The sequence below is a fragment of the Heterocephalus glaber genome, unplaced genomic scaffold, assembly GCF_053883595.1.
Source record: "Heterocephalus glaber isolate CG9 unplaced genomic scaffold, H.glaber_assembly_v1.0 deba00001454, whole genome shotgun sequence".
Lineage (NCBI taxonomy): Eukaryota > Metazoa > Chordata > Mammalia > Rodentia > Bathyergidae > Heterocephalus > Heterocephalus glaber.
Window position 1 is genome coordinate 15,997,725 of NW_028258303.1, and position 25,155 is coordinate 16,022,879.

The window sequence follows — 25,155 nt, forward strand, 5'->3', positions numbered from 1 at the left end:
TTTCTTTATTATAGTTGCATATTTTAATGATCAAGTTACATAGATTATTTGTGGATCAAATAAATTATTTTTAAAAAGTAACTAGCATTTTACTTACACATTCTGTGGCTGTGATTATTAATGAGCTTGAGATGACAGATTTTCCTCCATTAAAACTCACTGAAACATCAAGAGTTCTGAAAGATTAAAAAAATAATTAAAAATAAAGTACAAAGTGGATAGTTTTATTTCTTTACATAATTAAAAAAAAGGGGCAGAAAATATACCTAACGTGTAAAGGTCACAGCTTTTGATCATTTACTTCAACTTTTTTCTTAGTTATAGTTCTAACTCCTTAGCCTGAGGAAAATTCTTTAAATTTTCAAATTATTACTTTAAAAAGCATTAGCATAAATAGAGACATTAAGAAATCCCTTAATCCAGAGAAGTGCTGAGATTTTAGGTTCACAAAAATTTTAAAAGGGGGAAAAATCCTTAGTTCCTATTTAACTTATTTTCCCTGACTTCAGAATTACCACTAATACAAGATAACTGTTTAAGAGTATAAAACTGGAAATAACATACCACTGAAGGATAAAATATAAAGCAAAAATGAAAGGGAGAAAGTGGAGAAAAAAGAGAGAAAGATGTGTGTTTGCAAGCAATTATTGTAGATGGTCCCAGGACATTAAAATATCTTGACAAAGGAAGAGAAAAAGAATAATTTTTATCCCTGGCTTAAAAAAAAATCATAGTTAAAATATAGTTTTCATTCTGATAATGTAGACTTAAATTATAAAACAAGTAATAATTAAAAATTTTAAATTCATATCCTGGTAATTCACTATTTGAGATCAATTAGCCTGAAACTGTTATCGTTTTTATTAGCAACTATAACAAGAGATCAAGAAAAAAAATGATAAGGAGATAGCAAAGTATGTAAGAAAACATCTCTATTCCATAGTAGTTTATAAAGCTTATTTTCATATAACCACTATGTAAATGAATCAAAGTTATCTATGTATTAAAGCAGAGTCGTAGGTGACAGTTTTACCTAGTTTCTACACATTACTATGCTTTTTAACATTCCAAACTCCAATTGTCATAAAATATTCTAAATTCCAAGAATTAATAGCCAAAATCTTTGACTTCATTACCCTGAATTAATAGGATTTTGTAGCAATGACGAATTTTGTAGTAGTAATATTTGTACTAGAAATATAGAAGATGCTTTCAGTGCCAGATACTACAGTACTTGTTATGGACAGAATAAAACAAAAGGAATCTCAAGTTGCTGGTGGAATTTTCAATAATAATACCAGAGAGAAGAGATAAGAAATATTTAGTCCTCGATGGGTGCCAGATGCTACCTAGGCATTTTATGGTGATTTTCTCATTAATGCTCAGTACAGCCTTTGAAGGAAGTAGTACTTTCACAGTTTTACAGAGAGGGTACAGGAGACCTGGAAATGCCAGTGACCTCAGCTAACAGTAGTGATGGTAGAATTCTAACCAACTGAATTCTTTTTATCATACCACTGATGAAATACTGAAACTAAACGCCCTTAATGTGTTTTTTCTCTCAAAGTGATATTTAGTTTGGATTCATAAAGAAGTAGGACCACCAGGGAAAAAAAAGTACTTGTGAAGTTCAAAATTCAAAAGTACTTCTTAAAATATTCACTTCAAAACATTTTGTTTTGCTTTGTTTTGTTTTTTTCTAAGTTCTTTTATTGGTACATTTTAGGTATACAATTCATTTACATGTATCATTGGGTGTCTGTACCTGTACATGATGTATCTTGGTTCTTATTTTTTCCCCACTACCTGTTTTTTTAAAAAAAAGTTTAGCTAAAGCCAAAAAGGAAAGTGAATTTTCAGTGCTCACATCACGTTAACTGAATTTCGCACTATTCCAACACGGAATGACAAGTGGCCTACTTAAGAAAGACAAGTTAAACTCAATTTCTCACTCTGCAGAACTGAGTGCCTTGTTTTGTTTTATTTTAATGACTAAGCATAACTGAATCCAAAAATAATCTTGACTAGTTCCTATTTCCTTACTTTAAACCATGTAGCAGAATCATATGACACGCTTTTTTGGGGTGATGGTGGGGAATTATTTTGATTCCTAACAGTCTGTGCTTGTTCCAAGTCATCTTACTGATTTGACGTTAAAGGATCAGAAGATACTGACCAAAGTTGTTTATAATGTGGCATTTAGGATCCACCAGAAATGAACCAGTTCTGTAACTGATAAGGGAAATTTTTACAACTTTTAATGTTTTACAAAATGAAATAAGAACACAAGACTTAATTTCTAAACAAATCCAGTCCCTCCTATAGTAAAACTGCAAACCAATGAGACTTTATAGCTAACCAAAATAACCATGCTATCCCCAAATCTCAGTCTACTACAACGTGGCTGCTGCCAAATAAATGTGGATTAACTCTCTACATATATGGAAATCTACATGATTCTGCTCACATATGGACTTCATTAAAACTATATATTCTTCACCTTCCTGGCAGTCAGAGTAGCATGAGCAAACACTACCACCAACACCACCACTAAGAATTACAAACATTTATTTATCTCTTATTACGAGCCAGACTCATTAATTCATCTTCTCATTTAGCACTCACAGTAGCTCAATGAGGTGGATGAGCATCATTTCAATTTTCTAAACCAAAGATTTTAAACCAAAGTTTAAAATGAAAACCTGCAAAATATTGGGCCTTTGACTCTACAAAGTCCTTTCACTTATGCACTTTGTCCCCCACATGTTCTTTAGGGTCTTGTATTCAAACTTTTCTCACTGATATAAAAGTATCACTCTTCCAGTTTTTTACTGTATTTACATATTTCTCATGGTTAAATAGAATAGCATTTACTACTTGCTAAACCAAGATATTTGTTCATAAATGGATGTTTATGAATACATAAATATATGTAATATTTTTCTGGGAAATTTTTTCAGGAGTATTAGAAACATGAAAATACAGTTAGTTCTGTTGTTTCTTTAGAGAAATATTTTTGAAGTTATTGACACTCCAATGATATAGACACTACCATGAGCCTGGAGCCTCTGTCCAGATTAGTAAGGCTGCCTCAACCTCTAACCTGAACCCAATACCTTGACCCTTCTTTGTCCCAAGACTGAAATATACAAATTAAATGTTTTCTGTCATTAGTTTATGTCATTTCTGTTAGTAGATGGCTTATTTGTTCCTATCCCTACATAACTTCTACTTTTTTCTGGTAAACTTCTGAGAATGAAATTCATACTCTCGGTTACAGAGACTCTATTATGGGTGAAAATATTTTAAAGAAATATTGTGTTTACTTAATTGCAGACATAAATGGGAGGTAAGAGGAGAATTTCTCTTTATTTACCCCAAGTATCAAATAAAATTTTAAAAGGGGATAGACTCAGCCCACGTGTTAGGGAATCTGGAGACTACATGATTCTGTGTCACTCCACTCTTAATCTTCCATTCCTCAACAGTAAAATGGGAAGAAGTGTACCTATCTCAGAGTTGTTCTGAGATAAATAATATACCTAAAATATCCAATACAGTGCCTGGAGCACATCAGGCACTTTATAAATTTCTGTAACATGTGACTATTTGTCTAATGGATCATTCAGATCACCAAGATATTTTTAGAAACCTTTTAGATCCAAGTTTTTAAAAGGATAATTTTTATAGAGAAATACCTAACAATTTTATATATATATAACTTTTTGTTTAAACAATTTCTATTCTACTTACTGACATAAAAATGCAGAAGACTAACTTGTTGAAAAAGCCTACTATATGTCATGTACATTCTTGTAAATAAACTTCTCAGTGCTATTTTGTTCCTGTTAGAAAACTTTATCTTGATTAAACCAACAATTACAGCTATGTTAAGCTGTGTGCTTAAACCACAAGCCTGAAAACCATATTCTAAATTGATTCATGAACACCAATAAATTCAATCACTCATTCTAGTACTAGTTAATGAATATTTCTTAGTTGCCTACAATAGCAATAAAAACTACTGTAAAAATAGTACAGGCACACTAGATTGTGCTTGCTAATAGGGCTTCAATAGCAAATAATTTAAAAACAGTGTAAATGAGGGGAAGACATATAAACAATGATAACAGTGTAATATTAAGTAAAATCAATATAACTACAGGAATATGAGAGGATCATGTGGGAGACACAACCAACTCAGTCTTGGAATGAGTGTTCCAGGGTGCCAAACAAAGATTTCCCCAAGGAAGTCACCTTCAGAAGTCACCTTCTGAAGAATAATCAGGAGTTCGAAAATGAGATTCTAAAGAGATCCAAGTAGATGGAGCACCTGCCAGGGAAGAAGACAACAGACACAGTCGAGAAGCTAAAAGCCATGCAATATGTCAGTAACAGTGTTAGAATAAGGAAGAAAATGGCGTCAGATTGAAAAAGAGAGTGGAAGGAAGATCATGAAGTATCCAGGATATCCCCAGACATCTCCAGACACTGGGAAATCAGTCTTAAGAGCTTTTCAGCTAGGTAGAAATATGGTCAGAATTGCATTTTACAAATATCACTCTTGTTGAGGTTGATAAGTATAAGGCATGAATCTGAAGAGTAAATTTTTAGGTAGGAAGACTAGTTAAGAAAGTTGTAATGTATTTCAAAGAAGGACCAAAGTACAGTTGAACTACAATCATGGCAATGAGGGTAGTAGGAAAGTGAAAAGTGAGAGTCAGTAAGAGTTAGAAGAAACAGGACATGGGCATTTATTGGATGTAGGAGATGAGGAAGAAGGAATAAGGATAGCTTTTAAGTTTCTGTCTTACGAGTGGGTGAGCTGAGTTGCTTTGCACAGGGATTGCAGAAGGAGAAAATCTGAACAGAAGGACATGAGTTTACCTAGTAACCTCCAAGTTTAAGGTGCCTGTGACAAATCCCAGTTTTTTGTACATGTTTGGGCAGTGGATAGCTGGAGAGTGGATTGAAAAGTAAAGAAAAAATCTTGCCTGATGATATGGAGCTCATCAGAAAGGAATGAAAGCCTATGAGAAGATGAGTTTATGAGTCAGGAATCCAATTGTAACAAAAATTAACAGTTTAGAAACTGTAAGAGGGGAAGGAGCCCAAAGTGACATTTGAGAACAAATAACTAAGGTAAATCCATGTTTATAGTGGCACAGTTTGTAATAACTAAATCTTGAGAACAATCCAAATGCCCGATGGATGGATAAAAAAGATGTTTTTTTTAATATAATGGAGTACTATTCAAACATAAAGAAGGATACACTTGAGACATTTCTAGGTAAATGGATGCACCTTGAAATCATACTCTTAAGTGAAATAAATCAAACACTTATATGTAAATATTGAATTGTCTCTCTGGTGTGAGACACTGAAAATGTAAATAAAGACCAAAAATAATAATAGAATATTGTGAAATAGAAATTGTTCAAAATTATACCAAGTGTGAGATACATTATTAATAATTAAAATGTTTTATGAAAAAGAAGTACAGTATTATGAGGAAATAAGTTAAGAGACAGATTACCAAATGAAAATGTATTCTTTTAAAATCATGATACAATGTATTTACTACTGTCATTCTCTAATAATTTTTATGAAAAATTGTTTCATAGAATGGCTTTTATACTTTCTGTATTAATATCTACTTGTATTACATTAAAATAAAAAAAAAACTAAGGTGAAAATATGAAGTCATGCAAGACAGAGAGGACGTCCCCAGACAGGAGGAGTGGCCCACAGTACAGATGACGCAGGGAGGAAAACAGAGATAAGGCTGAGAACGGGCAGCTCTTTCAACTACTTTTTTTATAAATTGGCTCTACACTGTTTAATATAGTGGCCCCTTGACTTATGAACTCAAGTGGTTCCCAAAGGTTGGTTGTAACTCAAGTTGGTTGTAAGTCAATACAGCTGAAAGCTGGATGTTTACCTGGGTACATGCTATAGATAACAAGAGGCAGATGAATTTTCCATTAACCTAACTAACCCAAGTTGTTCGTATATCAGGCCGGTTATAACTTGAGGGTCTCCACTGTATTTTTTACAAACACCTTAATCTACTCTTTGCTCTATCCTTAGAATATATTTTCAAAATGGTAGGATAAAACAAACCTTAACAATTTACCATAATTAAAAGACTGTTTGAGGTGTACTTTCATGTCAAGTGGTACCAAATCAACAGTGCTAAACCTAAATTTAAGTGTACTAAATTAATCTATGAAATAAAATTATTAAATAGTATTGTGATATGCAATTGGGCAAATAAAATCCAGTGCACCTAATAATCACAATGCTTTTATTTAATACCTAAAGATGTATGATTATTCCAAAACAGGAAAATCGCTCAGTAATATATGTCAGTTAGTCTGATTTGAGAAATTTCATACTTCATGAAAAATGGCTGACGTTTCAATCCACAGTAACTTATCTGCAAAATATTCATTTGCTTCTGGCTTTATGCATATCCAATAAAAGACTTCCATTTTATGATCCATTAAAAATGATGAAAAAAATTAAATAAAATTGTGAAAGACATTTGCTGGAAGTAATAAATAATTTACCTCCAATTTGCACATACTGAAAATTAAACTGGCAACTCCTCAAAAAGGTATTAAAATTATGGTGACTTAAGATATTTTTGAAATCAAGTGCCAGTAATTTATCTTCTGCAGAGCTTTTCAGAAGTTCTCTTTGTGCATCATAAAGATTTTAAGTTGAAAAGGGAGGCTTCATATTTTTTAACTGAGATTCCACTTCTAGTTATGAATGTATATGCAAATTGATGTCCCATCTAAGGATACTTCTTTAAAGTAGTTCAAGGATACTTGAATTAAACAATTTCTTTTAAGGATAGTTTAATAAAGTATGTAACTATAACAAAAATTTCAGTCAGGAAGTTTGTGAGATATTAGAGAAAAGAATCTATATTCAGAGGTATACTATCATACCTTAAGTTCTATTATAAATATTTTCAGTGTTGCACTGAAAATAATTAATTTTTAACTGCTTTGTGGATTTTAATAAAATACTAAAAATATATTTGGAAATAATTGGCTAATTTTAATGAGTTTCATTCAAAAATATCAAATGTTTTAATAATAAAAGTTTAATCATATGAAATTTACAAGTAGCTATGTAAAAGGATTTAAGTACATATTTAAGGAATATTCTCTCCATCACATAGTTGTTCCTCTTTAAATACTTTTAGTTACCAAAACACTCACTAAATAATTCTAATATTTGGAAAGATATTCTTTATATTGAGCTGAAATTATATTGAGCTTATTTGTAGCAATAAAGAATAAATCAAATATTCATGTGAGAGATCTTCAAATGTTTGAGGAGAGCTAATGTGTCCTGTTTGAACAGGATCTTTACCCAGTCTTGTAAATTTCATTTTATTTAACAGTTCCATGCTGAGCAACATCCATACATGTGCTTGAATTAATTACTGTTCCCCTTAAAAGACATGGTCTAAAACTGTACTTAGTACTTAAAATGGAGATAAAATGCAGATTAGGTGAATATACCACATTGATAGGTATAATCAGAAAGCAGCACACTATGAAGAAGAAAAGATAAATGTTCTATTGCGGGACTGGCATAGTGAAATAAAGAAGGTCCTCAGCTTTAACCCATTTCGGCAAGATTCTAATGTGTGTATTCAAAATAAAAGGACAACTAATCTTCTTCTGGTACCCATGATTTTTTTTTTGTATTAAATTCTTTTATTGGTACATTGTAGGTATACAACACAATTACATTTCTCATTGGGAATTGTACCTTTATATAATGCATCTTGGTTCTTATTTTTTCCCCATTCCTAGCCCTCCCTTCACGCCCTCCACCCTTCCCTATTTACAAAGACTTTATTTCCACTTTTTCCATTTCTCATCATTTTTTCCTTTCCCTTTTTTCCTTTCCCCTGCCCCTCCCACTACCCCTACCTCTTTGGACCTTTTCTTCCTATTTTACATTATCGATTATTCATTCGAATCATTGGTACATTTTAGGTATACAATACAATGACATTCATCATTGGAAATTTGCACCTTTACATAGTCTCTCTTGGTTCTTATTTTTCACCCTTGCCCAGCCCTCCCTTCAACCCCTCCATTCCTCCCTATTTACAAAGATTTTGTTCCTATTTTTCCATTTTCTCATATTAATCCCAATCCCTTCTATCCTTTCCCCTAGCCCTCCCACTTCCTTCCCCTTTGCCCCTTTTCTTCCTATTTCACATTACCTATTATACATTTAGTCCTTATTTACACTTTCAGTTTCCCACACCAGAGAAACTATTTGTACCCATGATTTTTAAAGATTCAAGACTAATTCCTTATAAAAACAGAACATTAAAGTTGTGGTTATAGATCAGCCTGCTGCAGACAGGCAGGTCTGTGCATGACCTACCGAGGTCCTGAGTCCTGCAGAAGACACCAAATCACCCTGCTGCAGACAGGCAGCGACCTGATTCCACACTACAAAGACACAGAGGACACCAGACCACCAGACCAAGCTACTGAGTCCCACTGTTCCCGGCCCAGAGGTAGGGGCTTCTGAGCCATCGTCCCACTGCTCCTGGTCCAGAGGACAGGGCTTCCCAGCCACCATCCCTCCCACTGCTCCCAGCCCAGAGGAAAGGGCTTCTGGGCCACCTTCTGTCCCTCTGCTCCTGGCCCAGAGGAAGGGACTTCCGGGCCACCATCCCTCCCACCATTCCCAGCCCAGAGGGAGGGGCATCTGAGCCACCATCCCACTGCTCCTGGTCCAGAGGAAGGGGTTTCCCAGCCACCCTCCTTCCAGCTGCTCCCAGCCCACAGGAAAGGGCTTTTGGGTCACCATCCCTACCACTATTCCCGGCCCCTGTCCCACCTCTCCCAGCTCAGAGGAGATAATCCATGCAGGCGCTAAGAGTCCCCTGCCCCAGTCGAAATGAGAAAACATGTAAATAAGTCTCAAAACCAGACTTCCAGATCACCTACAGCAGCCCCAAAGGAAAATGAGAGGGAATACTCTGATACTGAACAATCTGGACCCACTGAACTGGCAAAAAAAGGGGATCTGGAAAAAATGAAATCAGAAATAATTTCTCAGATAACAGGAGAAATTGTGCCCCTAGTACAAGACATGATTAATAAACCTAGAGAGGAGCTCAGGAACATGATGGAATCCCAACATAAGAAACAAATTGAATCCATAAAACAGATGCAAATAGATTTCCAGGACATGAAAAACTCCATTGAAAGTCTACACAGCAGAATGAGCCAATGTGAGGACAGAATTTCAGATATAGAAGATAAGATTGAAATTAGTGACCCGGAAAAGAAAAATTGCTTCAAAATTATAAGGGAACATGAGAAATCAATCCAGCAGCTGCTAGATGATGCAAAGAAGAATAGCATAAGACTGACTGGACTCAATGAAGAAACAGGAGAGAGTGCAGATGACATAAAAAAATCTCTTCACAGAAATAATGGCAGAAAACTTCCCAAGCAGGGGAAAAGAGCTTGACATACAGACAAGTGAGGCATAGAGGACTCCAAATAGCCTTGATCAAAAAAAATCTACACATAGGCATATCATTCTTAAGATTCCAGAAACACAACAGAAGAACAAAGTTCTCCAAGCAGTCAGAGAAAAGAAAGAAATCACATACAAAGGAAAGCCCATCAGAATCACAGCAGACTTCTCAACACAAACCATCAAGGCAAGAAGAGCTTGGAGGGACATATTCCAAGCCCTAAAAGAAAACAGCCTCCAACCCAGATTGATGTACCCTGCAAAACTATCTTTCAAAATGGATGGAGAAATCAGATACTTTCATGACAAAGAGCACCTTACCAAACCAGCACTCCAAAGAATTTGACACAATAGCCTAGGAACAGACATTGAGGATCACAACCCCAGGAAACAAAGCAGAATGAACCCATCTGGCATGACAAGAAATTAAATGTAAAAGGGGAGAACCCAACAAAAAGAAAAAGTCATGGCAATGACAAGTCAATACGTTTCAGTTATAACCATCAACGTTAATGGTCTCAATTCACCAATCAAAAGAAATAGACTGGCAGAATGGGTCAAGAAGCAAAATCCAACAATATGCTGCATACAAGAAACACACTTAATTCAAAAGGAAACTCATAGACTGAAAGTTAAAGCGTGGAAAACAATACTCCATGTGACAGGAACCTGAAAAAAAGCAGGAGTAGCTATCCTCTTTGCAGATCAAGTAGATTTCAAACCAACACTGACTAAGAGAGATGAAGAAGGACACTACATCCTTGTAAAGGGAAGAATCCAAGAGGAAGAGATGACAATCATAAATATCTATGCACCAAACACTAGTGAGCCCAACTATATAAAACAAATACTAACGGACATGAAAAGCCATATATGCACTAATACAATTGTAGTGGGGGACCTCAACACCCCACTGTCACAAATAGATAGATCAACTAGACTAAAAATAAGTACTGAAATACTAGAACTCAATCGAACTCTTGAACAAATGCACTTAAACAGATGTTTACAGAGTCTTCCACCCCACAATATCAGAATACACATTCTTCTCAGCTGCACATGGGTCATTCTCAAAATTAGGTCACATACTCACACATAGAACATGTTTAAGTAAGTGCAAAGGAACTGAAGTTATCCCCTGTATATTATCAGACCATAGTGTGATGAAATTGGAGATCCATAGCAAAAGAAACTCAAAAAATTTCATAAACACATGGAAATTGAACAACATACTTCTAAATAACCAATAGGTCATAGAGGAAATTAAAGAAGAAATCAGACAGTTCCTTCAATTAAATGACAATGACAATACAACATATCAGAATCTATGGGACACAATGAAAGCAGTCTTATGAGGGAAATTCATAGCAGTGAATACACATATTAGGAAAACAGAACGAGCCCAATTAAACAACCTGATGCTGAACCTCAAGCTTCTAGAAAAAGAAGAGCAGGACAACCCCAAAGCTCATACAAGGGAGGAAATTATAGAGATCAGAGGAGAAATCAATGCAATGGAGACTAAGAGAATGATACAAAAAAATCAATGAAGCCAAGAGTTGGTTCTTCAAAAGAATCAAAAAAATTGACAAACCTTTAGCCAACCTTGTCAGAAAAAGGAAAGAAAAGGCCCAAATCCATGCAATTAGGAATGAAAAGGGTGAAATGACAACAGACCCAGCAGAAATCCAGAGGATCATCAATACCTACTTTCAGAACCTATACGCGAATAATTGGGACAACACAGAAGAAATGGACAGATTCCTAGATACATAGGAATTACCAAAGTTGAATGAAGAAGACCTAAAAATTCTGAACAACCCAATATCAACCAATGAAATTGAAAATGTAATTAAAAACTTATCAACTAAGAAAAGCCTGGGCCCTGATGGTTTCACTGCTGAATTCTACAAGACATTTAGAGAGGAATTGCTGCCACTACTGTTTAAACTCTTCAGTGAAATTGAAAGGGAAGCAATACTCCCAAATTCATTCCTGGAAGCAAGCATCACCTTGATCCCCAAATCAGAGAAAGACCCAACTGGAAAAGAGAACTATAGGCCAATCTCACTCATGAACATAGATGCAAAAATCCTTAATAAGATACTGGCAAACAGAATGCAGAAGATCATCAAAAAGATCATACATCCTGATCAAGTGGGATTCATCCCAGAGATGCAGAGATGGTTCAACATACGAAAATCAATTAATGTAATACACTATATCAATAGAGCCAAGGACAAAAACCATATGATTATCTCCATAGATTCAGAAAAAGCATTTGACAAAATCCAACATGCATTTATGATAAAAACCCTCCAAAAAATTGGAATAGATGGTCTCTACCTCAAACTGATAGAAGCCATCTATGAAAAACCAACAGCCAATATCATACTAAATGGTCACAAACTGAAATCCTTCACACTAAAATCAGGAACAAGACAAGGATGTCCACTATCACCACTCTTTTTCAGTATAGTTCTGTAAACATTAGCCACGGCAATTAGACAACAGAAAGAAATAAAAGGAATAAAGATAGGTAATGAAGAAGTCAAATTGTCATTATTTGCAGATGACATGATACTCTATATAGAAGACCCCAAGAACTACACCAAAAGTCTTCTAAACTTAATAACCAAATTCAGTCAAGTAGCTGGTTACAAGGTCAACACACAAAAATCAATAGCTTTCCTCTACACCAATGACAGCCTCACTGAGAGAGAAATAGGGCAAATAACTCCTTTCACAATAGCATCCAAAAAACTGAAATACCTAGGAATCATCCTAATGAAAGAAATCAAAGACCTCTTCTCTGAAAACTATGGCACTCTGAAAAGAGAGATTGAAGATGATATCAGAAAATGGACAGACATCCCCTGCTCCTGGGTAGGAAAGATTAATAGAGTGAAAATGGCCATACTTCCAAAACTGCTCTATAGATTTAATGCAATTCCAATTGAGATCCCAGCAGCATACTTCATAGACCTTGAGAAAACAATCCAAAAATTCATTTAGAACAAGAAGAGACCCAGAATAGCAAAAGCAATTCTAGGTAACAGAGACATGGCAGGGAGTATCACAATCCCCAACCTGCAACTATACTACAAAGCTACTGTGATAAAAACAGCATGGTACTGGCAAAGAAACAGACTTGAGGACCAGTGGAACAGATTAGAAGATGCAGAAACAATGCCAGACACACTCAGCCAGCTCATCTTCAATAAAGGAGCCAAACACCCTCAATGGAGGAAAGATAGCCTCTTTAATAAATGGTGCTGGAAAAATTGGGCTTCAACTTGCCAAAGATTAAAACTAGACCTATATCTCTCACCATGCACTAAACTAAAATCAAAATGGATTAAAGATCTAAATATTAAAATATAAACTCTGAACCAGTTGGAACAGAGGTTAGGTAGAACCCTTGAAGACATCGGTGTAGGAAAAGATTTTATGAACAAAACCTCAGTCGCCCGTGAACTAGCACAAACAATCAACAAATGGGATCTCTTCTTATTAAAAAGCTTCTGCACAGCAAGAGAAACCACCAGCAGTGTGAAGAGACAACCCACAATGTGGGAAAAAATCTTCACCTGCTCTTCCTCAGACAAAGGTCTACTATCTCGAATCTATAAAGAACTTAAAAAGATCAGACCTCCCAAATTTAAAGACCCAGTCCAAAAATGGGCAACTGAAATGAACAGACATTTCTCAGACAAAGAAGTAGAAATAGCAAATAAATACATGAAAAAATGTTCAACATCACTGATCGTTCGAGAGATGCAAATGAAAACAATGCTGAGATTCCACTTCACTCCAGAAAGAATGGCTGCTATCATGAAATCAACCAATAACAAATGCTGGCAGGGCTGTGGGCAAAGAGGAACCCTGCTCTACTGCTGGTAGGAGTGTAGACTGGTGCTAGCACTGTGGAAATTACTACGGAGATACCTCAAAGAGCTAGGACTAGAAGTCCCATTTGATCTCGCCATTCCACTGCTGGGGATCTTCCCCAAAGAATTAAAAGAATCATACCACAGTGATATATGTGCACCCACGTTCATAGCAGCACAGCTGGTGGTAGCTAAAACTTGGAAACAGCCCAAATGCCCATCAACTGGAGACTGGATAAAGAAAATGTGGTTTTTTAATAAAATGGAGCACTACTCAGCCATAAAAAATGAGAAATTAGAGACATTTATAGCTAAGTGGATGCACATTGAAGCAATACTCTTAAGTGAAATAAATAGGACACACATGTGTAAATACCAAATAGTTTCTCTGGTGTGGGAAACTGAAAGTGTAAATAAGGACTAAATGTATAATAGGTAATGTGAAATAGGAAGAAAAGGGGCAAAGGGGAAGGAAGTGGGAGGGCTAGGGGAAACGATAGAAGGGATTGGGATTAATATGAGAAAATGGAAAAATAGGAACAAAATCTTTGTAAATAGGGAGGAATGGAGGGGTTGAAGGGAGGGCTGGGCAAGGGTGAAAAATAAGAACCAAGAGAGACTATGTAAAGGTGCAAATTTCCAATGATGAATGTCATTATATTGTATACCTAAAATGTACCAATGATTCGAATGAATAATCGATAATGTAAAATAGGAAGAAAAGGTCCAAAGGGGTAGGGGTAGTGGGAGGAGCAGGGAAAAGGAAAAAAGGGAAAGGAAAAAATGATGAGAAATGGAAAAAATGGAAATAAAGTCTTTGTAAATAGGGAAGGTTGGAGGGTGTGAAGGTAGGGCTAGGAATGGGGAAAAAAATGAGAACCAAGATGCATTATATAAAGGTACAATTCCCAGTGAGAAATGTAATTGTGTTGTATACCTACAATGTACCAATAAAAGAATTTAATACAGAAAAAAAAGTCGTGATTATATTACCTGAGGCTAACACAAAAGGAATTAGGGACTTCCTAGATATGTATTCATAGACACACATCTAAAGGCTTGATTTTGAAGAAGAAGGAAAAAAAAAAGCTGTGGTAACGGCAGAATCCCCCAACCATGGAATTAATAAATCTGAACCCACCCAAAACAGATTAGACTTAATACTGAAAAAAATAAAAATGTTGAGGAAAATAAAGAAGATTCTATCATCAAGTTGGGCTCTAACCCCAAGTCTGCCTCACTGTTCTTCTCAGTGATCCTTTTATATTTGATACTTGAAATTTTCTACAAGCACTGATGTCCCACCACTTCTTACTCAAAACACTCTGTCAAGTGTCTTCCCACACTGCCTTTTAAGAGAATTAATACTATCACTTTCATCTGATTTAGATATTTATTTCATATTTGCCAGAAGATTCTGGCCAATGTTTTTGAAAGCACATTTAACTATACCATATGCCTCCTTAAATCATCTCTCTGAAACAAGCTGTAGGATAAAGCTCTGGTTCATTCCATTCTGTTTTTCTTTCTTCACAATGTGTTTATGTATATTTACCCAATTTGCTCTGTTCTCCTTGCCAAATTACAGGTTTGAGATCTCAACTAGTACAGAGTAGCTGTGCTATTGTTCATGTCTCACAAAACAAGGGTCAGAGAATAAACCATTGTAAGTACTTTTACTACTTGCACATTACATTGTGAGGATACTGCCTGCCAGTGGAAGGTCAAAGGTCTTTAAAGAGGTCATCCTATTTGAATTTAGAGAAGGCATTTTCCTACTAACGAACCAGTGGGAAAAACAGACTCCAAAGTAATCTACAGAATTCTCTTGGTAAAATAATTCATTTAGTCATCTGGCATTTTAAAAGAGTGTCCAATGAAAGAAATCAAAAAGATCAATCTCACTGCTACCACCATTACCTTCCTTCTGTCTGAATATTAAGAAATTCTTCGTCTTAGCCTAAAAAAATCTATATCAAATAAGGAAATTCAACAAACATAGATCTCTGTTAAAGAAAGTTCTTCAAAATCTTGTTCTGCTTACATTCAGTAATAAAATTCCTGGGTAGGATCTGTCCAGACATCTTTAAATTTGGTTTATTCTATAACATCAGTTTCTGAAAGGAGATCTATGTCTTAGCTGCTCTACTACAGTCTTAGTCTCCATCTCCAAGTAAACATCTTCATATTAACAGTCTTTTAAACCAGAATCCACAAGCCCTAAATTTTTAGAGAACAATCCTAAAAAACAGCAATTCAGGATGGAACATAAAGACGAGAAAAGACCTGATACAGCAGGCTAATGAGACAAGGCACATGGCCATGGATCCAGCTCTGAGACCATGCATCTGGCTTTGAGGCCGTCTGTGCAGGGCTACTTCACCAGTGTGTTGTTAATTATTTAAGGGATAGAACAGGGGAAACCATCGCCACATCTGTCACCCACACACAGGAAAACCCTTCATTCATAGTTGGGCCAGATGTGTTTATTTGAAACATGGACTAACTAGCTATTTAATGGGTTTGAATTCTTAGCCAAAAGCTAATTAGGCAAACATATTAAGCTTCAGTCACCTTACAAGGCTAAACTGTTTCAGTTGTGTTGATTTTAATCCAATCTCATAAGAGTTCATCACCTACAAAAGAATCTGAAGAAATTTCAAAGCAAAGGAAAAGGTCCAAATTACTTGCAACGTAACTAAACAGAACAAATAATGATGTCCCCAAATACCTAATACATTAACAAATAAGATTTTCTAAAGCTTTGCCTCAGTAGTATTATGTGCCTGATATTAAAAATATAACACAAATCTTTCAGATGTATCTCTACCCCTAAGCATTCTGTTTGCCCATCGGCAAAATATTACAACCTAAAGCCAAGTGAATAATATCTCATATCTGATATTTATTATGCTATGTATAATTTTAAAAATCATTATCTCCCAAGTATTTAGCCTATCCATAAATCATTAAAGAATATCAGGCGACTCTATGATGCTCTATTCAAGAGGAGACTGTGCCCAAAGCCAGGTTCTAGAGAAAACAATGCCAGAGGCTGGGACAAAATAGTAATATTATGTTCTACAAGTACTTGGGAAAAGAAAGTCAATTGCCTTCCTTAACTGTTCATTATTATTTACAGATTTTGTTCTTTTAAATGGTATGTCCTTCCAAAATAGGACTCTCACCATTTTTCTCCTACCTGGTAAGGATTCTCCTCCCAAAACAGTCCAAGGACCTCTAACTTCTTTATATTTATTAGAAAGCCAAAATATTTGAGAAAAATTCATTCACTCTTTCATCCAACAAATGCTTAGTCAACCTACTATATATCAGGCACAAGGTAAGGTGCAAGGGATATGATAAACAAACAAAATTTATCTCAGCAGAAAAGAGACACACAATAGCAAATAAATAAGTGCTTTGGAGAAAATGAAAATATAAAAAAAGAAATGGAAAATGATAGATCCAAAGATGGTAGCAGACTGCTTGATCAAATAGGATGACTGGAAAAGGGATTACCGAGGTGACATTGGAACAGACATGGAAAAGGTGAGAGACCAAGCCATTCAGGGAAGAGTATTACAAACAGAGAACAGCAAGTATAAGAGCGGTGCTAAAGTAAGAGAGAGCTGATGTGGTAAAGAAGCAGCAAACAGGCCAATGTAACCATTAATGAGTAGAAAGGAGTCACTAAGAGGCGAAGTTTGAGAGGTTGAGAGGTAATGAGGGGTCAGCTCCTGTAGAACTTTGTAGAAAACTGTAAGGATGAGTCTGTTGTTGAAAGTGGGAGGAGGAACTCCATACCAAGAATTTTAAGTGTAGGGGTGACTTAAACTATCTGCTTTAACAGAATCACTCTTGCAAAGGACAGAAACAGAAAACTCAGCTGACAGGATAAGAGATGCCAGGAGTTTGATCTAGCATGGCAGGAGGAGTGAGCTGAGGCTGAATTCTCCATATATTTTGAAACTGGAGCTGAGAAAATTTACTGGTAGATGATGTGAGGGAGAAATCAATTATGACTCAAAGATGAATGACAAAAAAGGATGGAGATGCCAATGACTAAAAGGCAGCTTGTGGAGAAGATTTGGGGAATGATAAGGAGGACCAACATGGAATTATAAATTCAATAAAACAAGACCAAATTTCAATAGATTTGTCAAGGCTAACAAAAGAAAGTCATTGAGTATTACTGTAGACTTGGGGTCAAGGTAGTTCCATGAAAAACTTACCTGCCTCAAAATAATAGCTGTATAGGTTTTTGTTGTTATTGTTTGTTTGTTTGTTTTGGTACCAGGGATCGAACTCGGGACCTTGCGCTTGTGAGGCAGGCAGTGGAACCACTGAGCTAAATCCCCAGCCCATAGCTGTATAGGTTTTAACAACAGAATTCAATCCAGTTATTTATGGTACCTTTAATGATGTTTATCATTATTTTATAATAATTTATTGCTAAAATGTTTTTAAGTTGTTTTCCATGAATTCCAGTGCCAGTATAATTCAGCCACTGACATGCTGTCGATAGCACTGAATTATAGATGACACAGAAAGTGAATAATAGCTTTAACTTTTGTAAGTTATACTGATCTATTTAAAACAGAAAGCTGATGTTGCTCCAATTTATTTGCATGGCCAGAAATGTTGTCCAGCAGACACTTTGAACATTTAAGCACTCACAAAAGTGAAATGTTCAAGTCAACTTTAAAATACTAACATGATTTTCTTGGATTCCCCAGAAGAAATAAGATCTTCATTCTCAGAATATTGACTCAGATTTCAGATTATGTCCTCACACATTTAATTCTTCTCTACTCTCAGGGAAAGATGAGTGTAAAGTCATCCTAGAAAGCTGTTCTATTTGTTATCCTAAACAATTAAAATTTACTGCTCTAGGACTAGAGAACACCTGAAATATTTTCCATCATTTGTTTCATAACAGAGGGATAGAAAAAAATCACAAATGGAAATAATAAATTACTGGAAAAATTATTTGTGATTTAAATAAAAGCCCTTCCAAACTAAATATTTGAATTAGCTATCATAAGAATATATTGTCACATAAAAAATATGTACATAGACCTTAACAGAAACAGGACAAAATTAAAACACAAGTTAATAAAAATGTACAAATATTGCAAGGTCCAAACTGTACAATAAGCCATGTTCCAATTGTTCTTTAACTTTAATATTCATTAAATACTATAGTAATTACTCGAAATCTCACTTTAGAACTGTGTGTGTATACATGTGCATGTGTGTGTTTAAATTCAACTTCCTAAAGTTCAAAATAATAGCTGTATATTTTTCAACAATAAAGTTCAATTCAGGTATTCATAGCATCTTTAATAATGTTTTTCATTATTTCTAATAATTTGTTGTTAAAATGTTTTTAAGTTGTTTTTAATGAAGTACTTACTCTCCAGCTTTATTCAGGATGGGTGCAGGACACAGCATAGAATTAAGCTGTACACTTACTGGTCTTACACCTAAAAAATAAAATGCCACTGAATTAATAAGGACTTCTATATATCTCACACAGTTTTCATTCATAACATGAAAAGCATTCTGTAATCCAAGTTGAACTGTGTAATATTAAATATATTAGCAAAACAAAAAAATTTAAAAAGAGGAGAAAGGAAGGGAATAAAAAATGGAAAAAGATAATATGCCACGTTGATGAAGAGTCTGGTGAAACGTAAATTAGGATTTCTTTTTAATATGGACTAAGTTAATATACAGGTGCAAGTACTATAAAAATCTTTATTTACTCCAAAAATGGTATATTTTTTAATCTTTTCTACAGAAAAATAAGTTTATTTTTAATAAATAATAAAATAAGTTCATTTTTTTATCATTTTTGATGGAATGATGGAATGATAGAAAAAAATGAACTTATTTCATAAGTTTAACAAAATATTTGTATCTATAAAAAATATATTTTTGATACAAGTGCTTCAATTGCCTTTATAATTTTAATAATATATGAGAAAAAGGATCTACACTAAATGTATTCAGAAAGTTATATAATCAATGAGTTAGCCTAGAATGTGAATGATGAAAATTAAATTCCAACTGCACTTATTTTTTAGGGTTTACTTTAATAAACTAAATTTTGCTTAGCTAAGCATAAAAATGTTTATATTATAATTAACATAATCAATTCAAATATGTAATCAAAAGAAATTAGATAAAGCTACCACATAGGTACAAATGACTACTGAATAAAAATAAAATTAGTCTGCCATATTCCATGTGGATCATATTATGAAGAAACTGTTACAAATATTACTGTTTTGTTTTACCAAAATGGCAATCTTAATAGGAGGGTTAATTATGAAATTTTCTGTGCTGAGATTTTTACCACTTTAATTCAACAACCACATATTGAACAATTACTGTGTAGGTGGCCAAAGCTGTGAAAACTGAGGTGCTTAACACCATCAGATAAATGGCAAAATTGTAGATGATCTCTCATAAGATCACTGTACTAGAGTTCTCAGATTCATAGAATCTGCCTTACAAAATAAATCTCTAGAGGACAATACAATCATCAATGGAAAAGAATGGTTTAATAGAGACTCAAAATGCTCAGAAAACTAAGATCCATTTAGTACAATTACCAACAAACACTATGTTGAGTGAGCATTCAAATCCTAAAATATCTATATAGCAAAATAAAAAGTCTTCAAGAAACTGACAAATTACTGCTAAATTAGATGAAGAAAACAAAAGACAAAAAATATGACATGTGGTAGAATAGTACAAGATTATTATATTTTAAGGCAAAAGTGGAAAAAACAGGTCTTGAAAGAGGCAGTTCAATCAGGTGTTTGGTATGGATAGACCATCAACTGGTAAATGAAAACTGGATTGAGGTATCAGCTCTGCCCATTATTAGCTGTGTCAGCCAGGGCATATTATTTTATTCTTTCAACCACAAACTGTTATCTGAATAAAGAGGCTCACCATTTACTAAATTATGAACAAATGTCACTATTATTAAATAATTATTACTAAGTCTGGCTTATTTTGTTCAAAATTATGATCTCTAGATTCATCCATTTTTTTCCGCAAATGAAAAAATTTTGTTCTTTTTTTTAATGCCCGAATAACCCTCCGTTATATATATAACATTTTCTTTATCCATTCATGGTAGTGATCATGTTGAGCAAAATGAGCAAGAGTAAAAGAAATCCTGCATAATCTGTGGACTCTAAAAAAGATGATAAGAAAATAGAAGGGAGACTATTATTAGACAAGAATGGAAGAAGGGGTAGGAGCATGGATATGGTCAATATCCATACATATGGAAACTCCTCTAACAATAACAATAACAACAACAACTACTACTACTAAAACTAGGATGACAGTGGGGCAAAGGAAGTAATGCAAGAGGATGACTAAAGCAAGTCGTGCGCATGTACAAATCTACTAAAATGAAACCCATTAATCTGTATAAACAATATGCACTAATAAAAATGTGGAATAAGTTATTACTATTTGTCTCATCATTAGAGACTTTATTTCTTTATTCTCTGATTGAAAACTTAGCATAACTGTTCTTAGTTGGAAAAACCAGAAAACACAGCCCAGGTGTTGTGAGACGTTAAAGTGACATCGCAAATGGTGGGCACCTACTCTTTGTGTATGTTTCGTTCGCAGTGTAAGTACAAAGGGCGCTGCCATTCCGACTTCCCAACATGATTCCTCTTCCACTCAGGACAACTTGAAATTCCTCTAGAAGTAAAAGAAAATATAAACATTTTAATCACTGCTTTACTAAAATTTAAAAAGATATTTACTAGAAATTAATGTCAAGGTACACTATGAATTTCTTCGTAGTATTTAGTCAATTATCAACAATAAAGACATAGTTCTGTATTTCCAACTGTGCTTGCTTTCTTTGACCCACTGTGTAAATGTAGTGAAGATAACATTCACTGCCACATCAAAATGCATTATTTTCTTTTCTACACAAATTATTTTCCAATAGTATAACATTCACTCCCAAACAGATGCCATGCAAAATTCCCCAAACAATATCCTTACAAAAATATTATCAAGAAAAAGATCTCCTCATTTCTCTCTACTTCAGGTATTTCAGTTTGGATATGTAAAGAGAATTAATTATTTATGGTCTAGAATTCTTAGAAAAGTCAAGTATGTTTTCTTTGTATGTCTCTTATATAGAGTGTTTCTTTAACAGCTTCTTCACCTTTCTAATCCTGACTTCCTTTTCTGTTGCTTAAAAATTTAAAAATCATCAGAAGTCATGTATTTTGGATTATTGATAATGTACAACAAGTGACTAGAAGATGACTTAATTTCTTGTACCCACTTATTAGGAGTAGGCACTTATGTTAGAAAGTCAAAGAATATACTAGAAGAAAAGTTATCAGAGCAAATAAATACTTTGCCAGGTAGTAAACATAGAGGGTATGTTAACTGTTTTTAAAGCAATTAACTCTTATTAAAAAGGTGAACCAGGGCACAATACAACGTTAAAGAATTTATGTGAGCAAACTATGATTCATGAATTGGGCAGCTCCGAGTCAGAAGTGGGTCCAGAACTCCACCACAGGTCCACAGGGGCAGGTTTTCATAGCACGGACATCAAAGTTAAGCAAGGAAAATATCCAATTTGTTGCAGTTTTACAGTGCCTTATTTGGTCTGTTCCATTGGGAAGTTCCTACTTGCATAATTTTAAATTTATTGGTTGCTTTTGATTGGTTGAACTTAGATTCTGTTGGTCTTTCGCACACTCCTTAAGGTTTCCTTAGTTTGTAAACGAAGCAAAAGTTACTGATGGGGCCTAACTGGCTTTTTCTACACAGGGATTCTTCAGCCCTCATCTCCATTTTAATTTACTGTTAACAACCTCAATCTCCTCAAACTTCTCCTGTCTAACATGATCCAATGCACATAGAGTCATTAACTATGGAAGCAAAATCTACCATTTAGTGTGCTATAAAAGGAAGTTTACTTATAAGTTGAAACTTAAAATAAGATAAAACTTAAAATGAGATTCAGTAAGATTCAGTAAGAGGATGAGCATTAGTGTCAAACAGATGAACATCTAACAGAACGTTAATTGCAAGCACTAAACCTGGCTCTGTCTCCATTTTCCCCTTTTGGGGTCCAGGGGTTATAAAACCATTAAATAATGTTACTGTATGTGCCAGGGATTTAGCTCAGTGGTTTCACTGCCTGCTGTGCAAGTGCAAGGACCCAAGTTCGATCCCCAGAACCAAAAAAAAAATAATGTTTATATAAAGATGAGATAAAACACATGTAAAGGACTCAGTATGTATCCAGCAAAAAAACAGAAGTTTAAAGATTAGACAAAACATGCAAAGGGCTCTAAATATGTAACCAGCAAAAAATTAGGAGTTTAATAAAGAACAGTAGAAATTTAATAAAGAATATTATTTTTGTGAGAATAAAATAATTTTATTTTTCCATTTATTTTTATTTATTATTCAGAAATGTATTAATCTCAACCTTTGCATAAGATAACCTTGCTCTAGAATGTCTGGATGCTTTATTTTTCTTCAGAATCTCCAGGAGCATTCATTAAGGAATCTAGAAGATACAGTGCCTAAGGCCTCATGCAACAGGCTAGAAGGTTCTGTGGTAAATTACACAACATATTTCCTTCCATACTAGACTCCATATATTTCCTTTTCTACCTAAAGTCAGGTTAAAACAAACTTTAGGTCAGACTTGAAGAAGAAGAAAAAAAAGGGGCCAGAGGGAATCAGACTGTCTCCGGGCAAGAATGGCTGGGAGGTGCAAAAACCTGAGTCTATTCTGAGCAGCAGCTGATGAAGCCACCTGCTTCCTTCCTGCCGTGTGCCCATAAGTCACTTCCTTACGCACCTCGAGCTGGCAGATCCTGTAAACTGGCCAGGTCATCAAAGCATGACACACAAAGTCTACAGACACCTGATTGTTTGCAGAATCCAATAAAAGATTTCATATTTTATTTTATTTATGGTAGGAAAGGTCTCAAATGTGAACTAAATATACAGAAGATTCTAAAAGCCTGTCACACAATATGCTCATTATTTAAAATAACACTTCAATCTTAAAAATTTGAATTTAAAACAGAAATATTTCAAGGAATTATTTAAAAATTCTTACACAAGAGATGCCAAAAAAGTTAATTTTGCTATTCTCTTTCCAACATGAGTTTCAAATCATATATTTCAGCTAGGAAAAAAATACAATTTCTTACATGGTATTTTTAAATTCTAAACACTTACCCCCCACACAGACACTTGAGGGACTCAATTCCAGGATTTCAGTACATGACTGGTCTAGTATCTAAAAACAAAAAAAAGAAGACCAAGCTATAGAACTAAATTACAAAATGTGAAGGAAATTATAAAATTACTAATAACCTTGGGGTCGTCTCCTTACTTCTATAGATGTGGCAGAGAAAAAAAACTATTATATGTAGAGCTACCAAGGTCTTAGTATACTTGTTCATTGTCTCTTGGGATATATACTAATTATGTATCGCAGTACTTTTATTTGATAGATTAAGTCCAGAAAATCACAAGTAAAGTGAGTGCTGCCTCAAAGTGTAGTAGTCATGGCAAAAAAAGGCAAATCAGACCTCCCATTTAACAATGCTAAGTTATGTTTTCTATTTAGAAGTTTAACATAATATCAGTAAATTGGCACTTTTTTATTTGACTGTGGCATTTGTAGTCCATTTCTCAGGCTCAATTCCCATAGATCCTAATCCTTCCTACATGCATCAAGTATTACACTTGGAGAACACAGACTCTTTGTATGAGCCACATATTATCCTCAAAAACACAGAATGTATTCAAGCATTCCCGAGGCACTGGAACAGAATGGCTCCACTTAGCTTGTTCTGAAAAACAGAAACCACCATACAAGGCACAAGGCTACAGGGGAAAATGACAGTGATGGAATAAGCTGCTCCTAATAGTCACAACAATCCTCCCTTTATTTTTAGAACTGCCCTGACGCTCCATTATCAAAGTCATACACACTCCAGATGATCTCTGAGCGGCATTCCTTTCTTGATGAAGTTGAAGACAGATGATGTGTGGTGGTTTTAGCTTCTCCCGAGCATAATTAAAACAGGAAGGAAGGACTACAACAGGAAATAGAAATGCTTTCCATGCCTTCTTCAACAACAGTAGAAATACAAATTCTCAGTGCCTAAAATCAAAGGTCAGATCATGGGATTTTCAGTGCTGAATGTGCATCTCCAAAAAGGGACATCATTTGGACTGTTTAACATGACTTCCCAATGAGTACAACTTTTCATGTAGTGACTAAAGCTACAGATTAGGAAACAAATCCAGTTAGATTTTACACTTGAGAAATACAGTAAACACACTCCAAGATTCAAGAATTGAGGACCACTATCAAAGGTTAATATATCCCCTTGGATGGGTCATATTTCAAATCATTAACATCTTTAAACATTTTGACAGAATTCAGATAACTAGGTTGAAGGAAACAAGTAGACCGGTTTGGCAAAGGAACATGACACAAAAAATGTTCCAACTCACAAAAATGAGTGTTCACTTTGGCAATCAGATGGGAAAGGGAGAACAGTGAGCCATGAAAATGAAAGTATAAGAAAATACAAAATCCCCAACTGTACTGTGTCTGCTACCAATTCCAAAGAAACATTTCAAATTAGATACCATTAAAGGAACTAGTGGAACCTTTCAGTTTACA

The 25,155-nt window shown here is 34.7% G+C and overlaps 1 protein-coding gene across 1 annotated transcript in view; it reads right to left on the reverse strand.

Moving 5' to 3' along the window:
• Antxr2 (ANTXR cell adhesion molecule 2) overlaps window positions 1–25,155 on the reverse strand; it is a 150,913-nt gene that overhangs the window by 94,823 nt on the left and 30,935 nt on the right. Inside the window, exons 8-11 of the mRNA XM_004848004.4 lie at window positions 23,694–23,754; window positions 21,066–21,164; window positions 18,844–18,913; window positions 98–176 (exon numbers count right to left, since the gene is read on the reverse strand). Coding sequence (XP_004848061.1) covers window positions 98–176; window positions 18,844–18,913; window positions 21,066–21,164; window positions 23,694–23,754 — 309 coding nt within the window. The remainder of the gene's footprint in view (window positions 1–97; window positions 177–18,843; window positions 18,914–21,065; window positions 21,165–23,693; window positions 23,755–25,155) is intronic.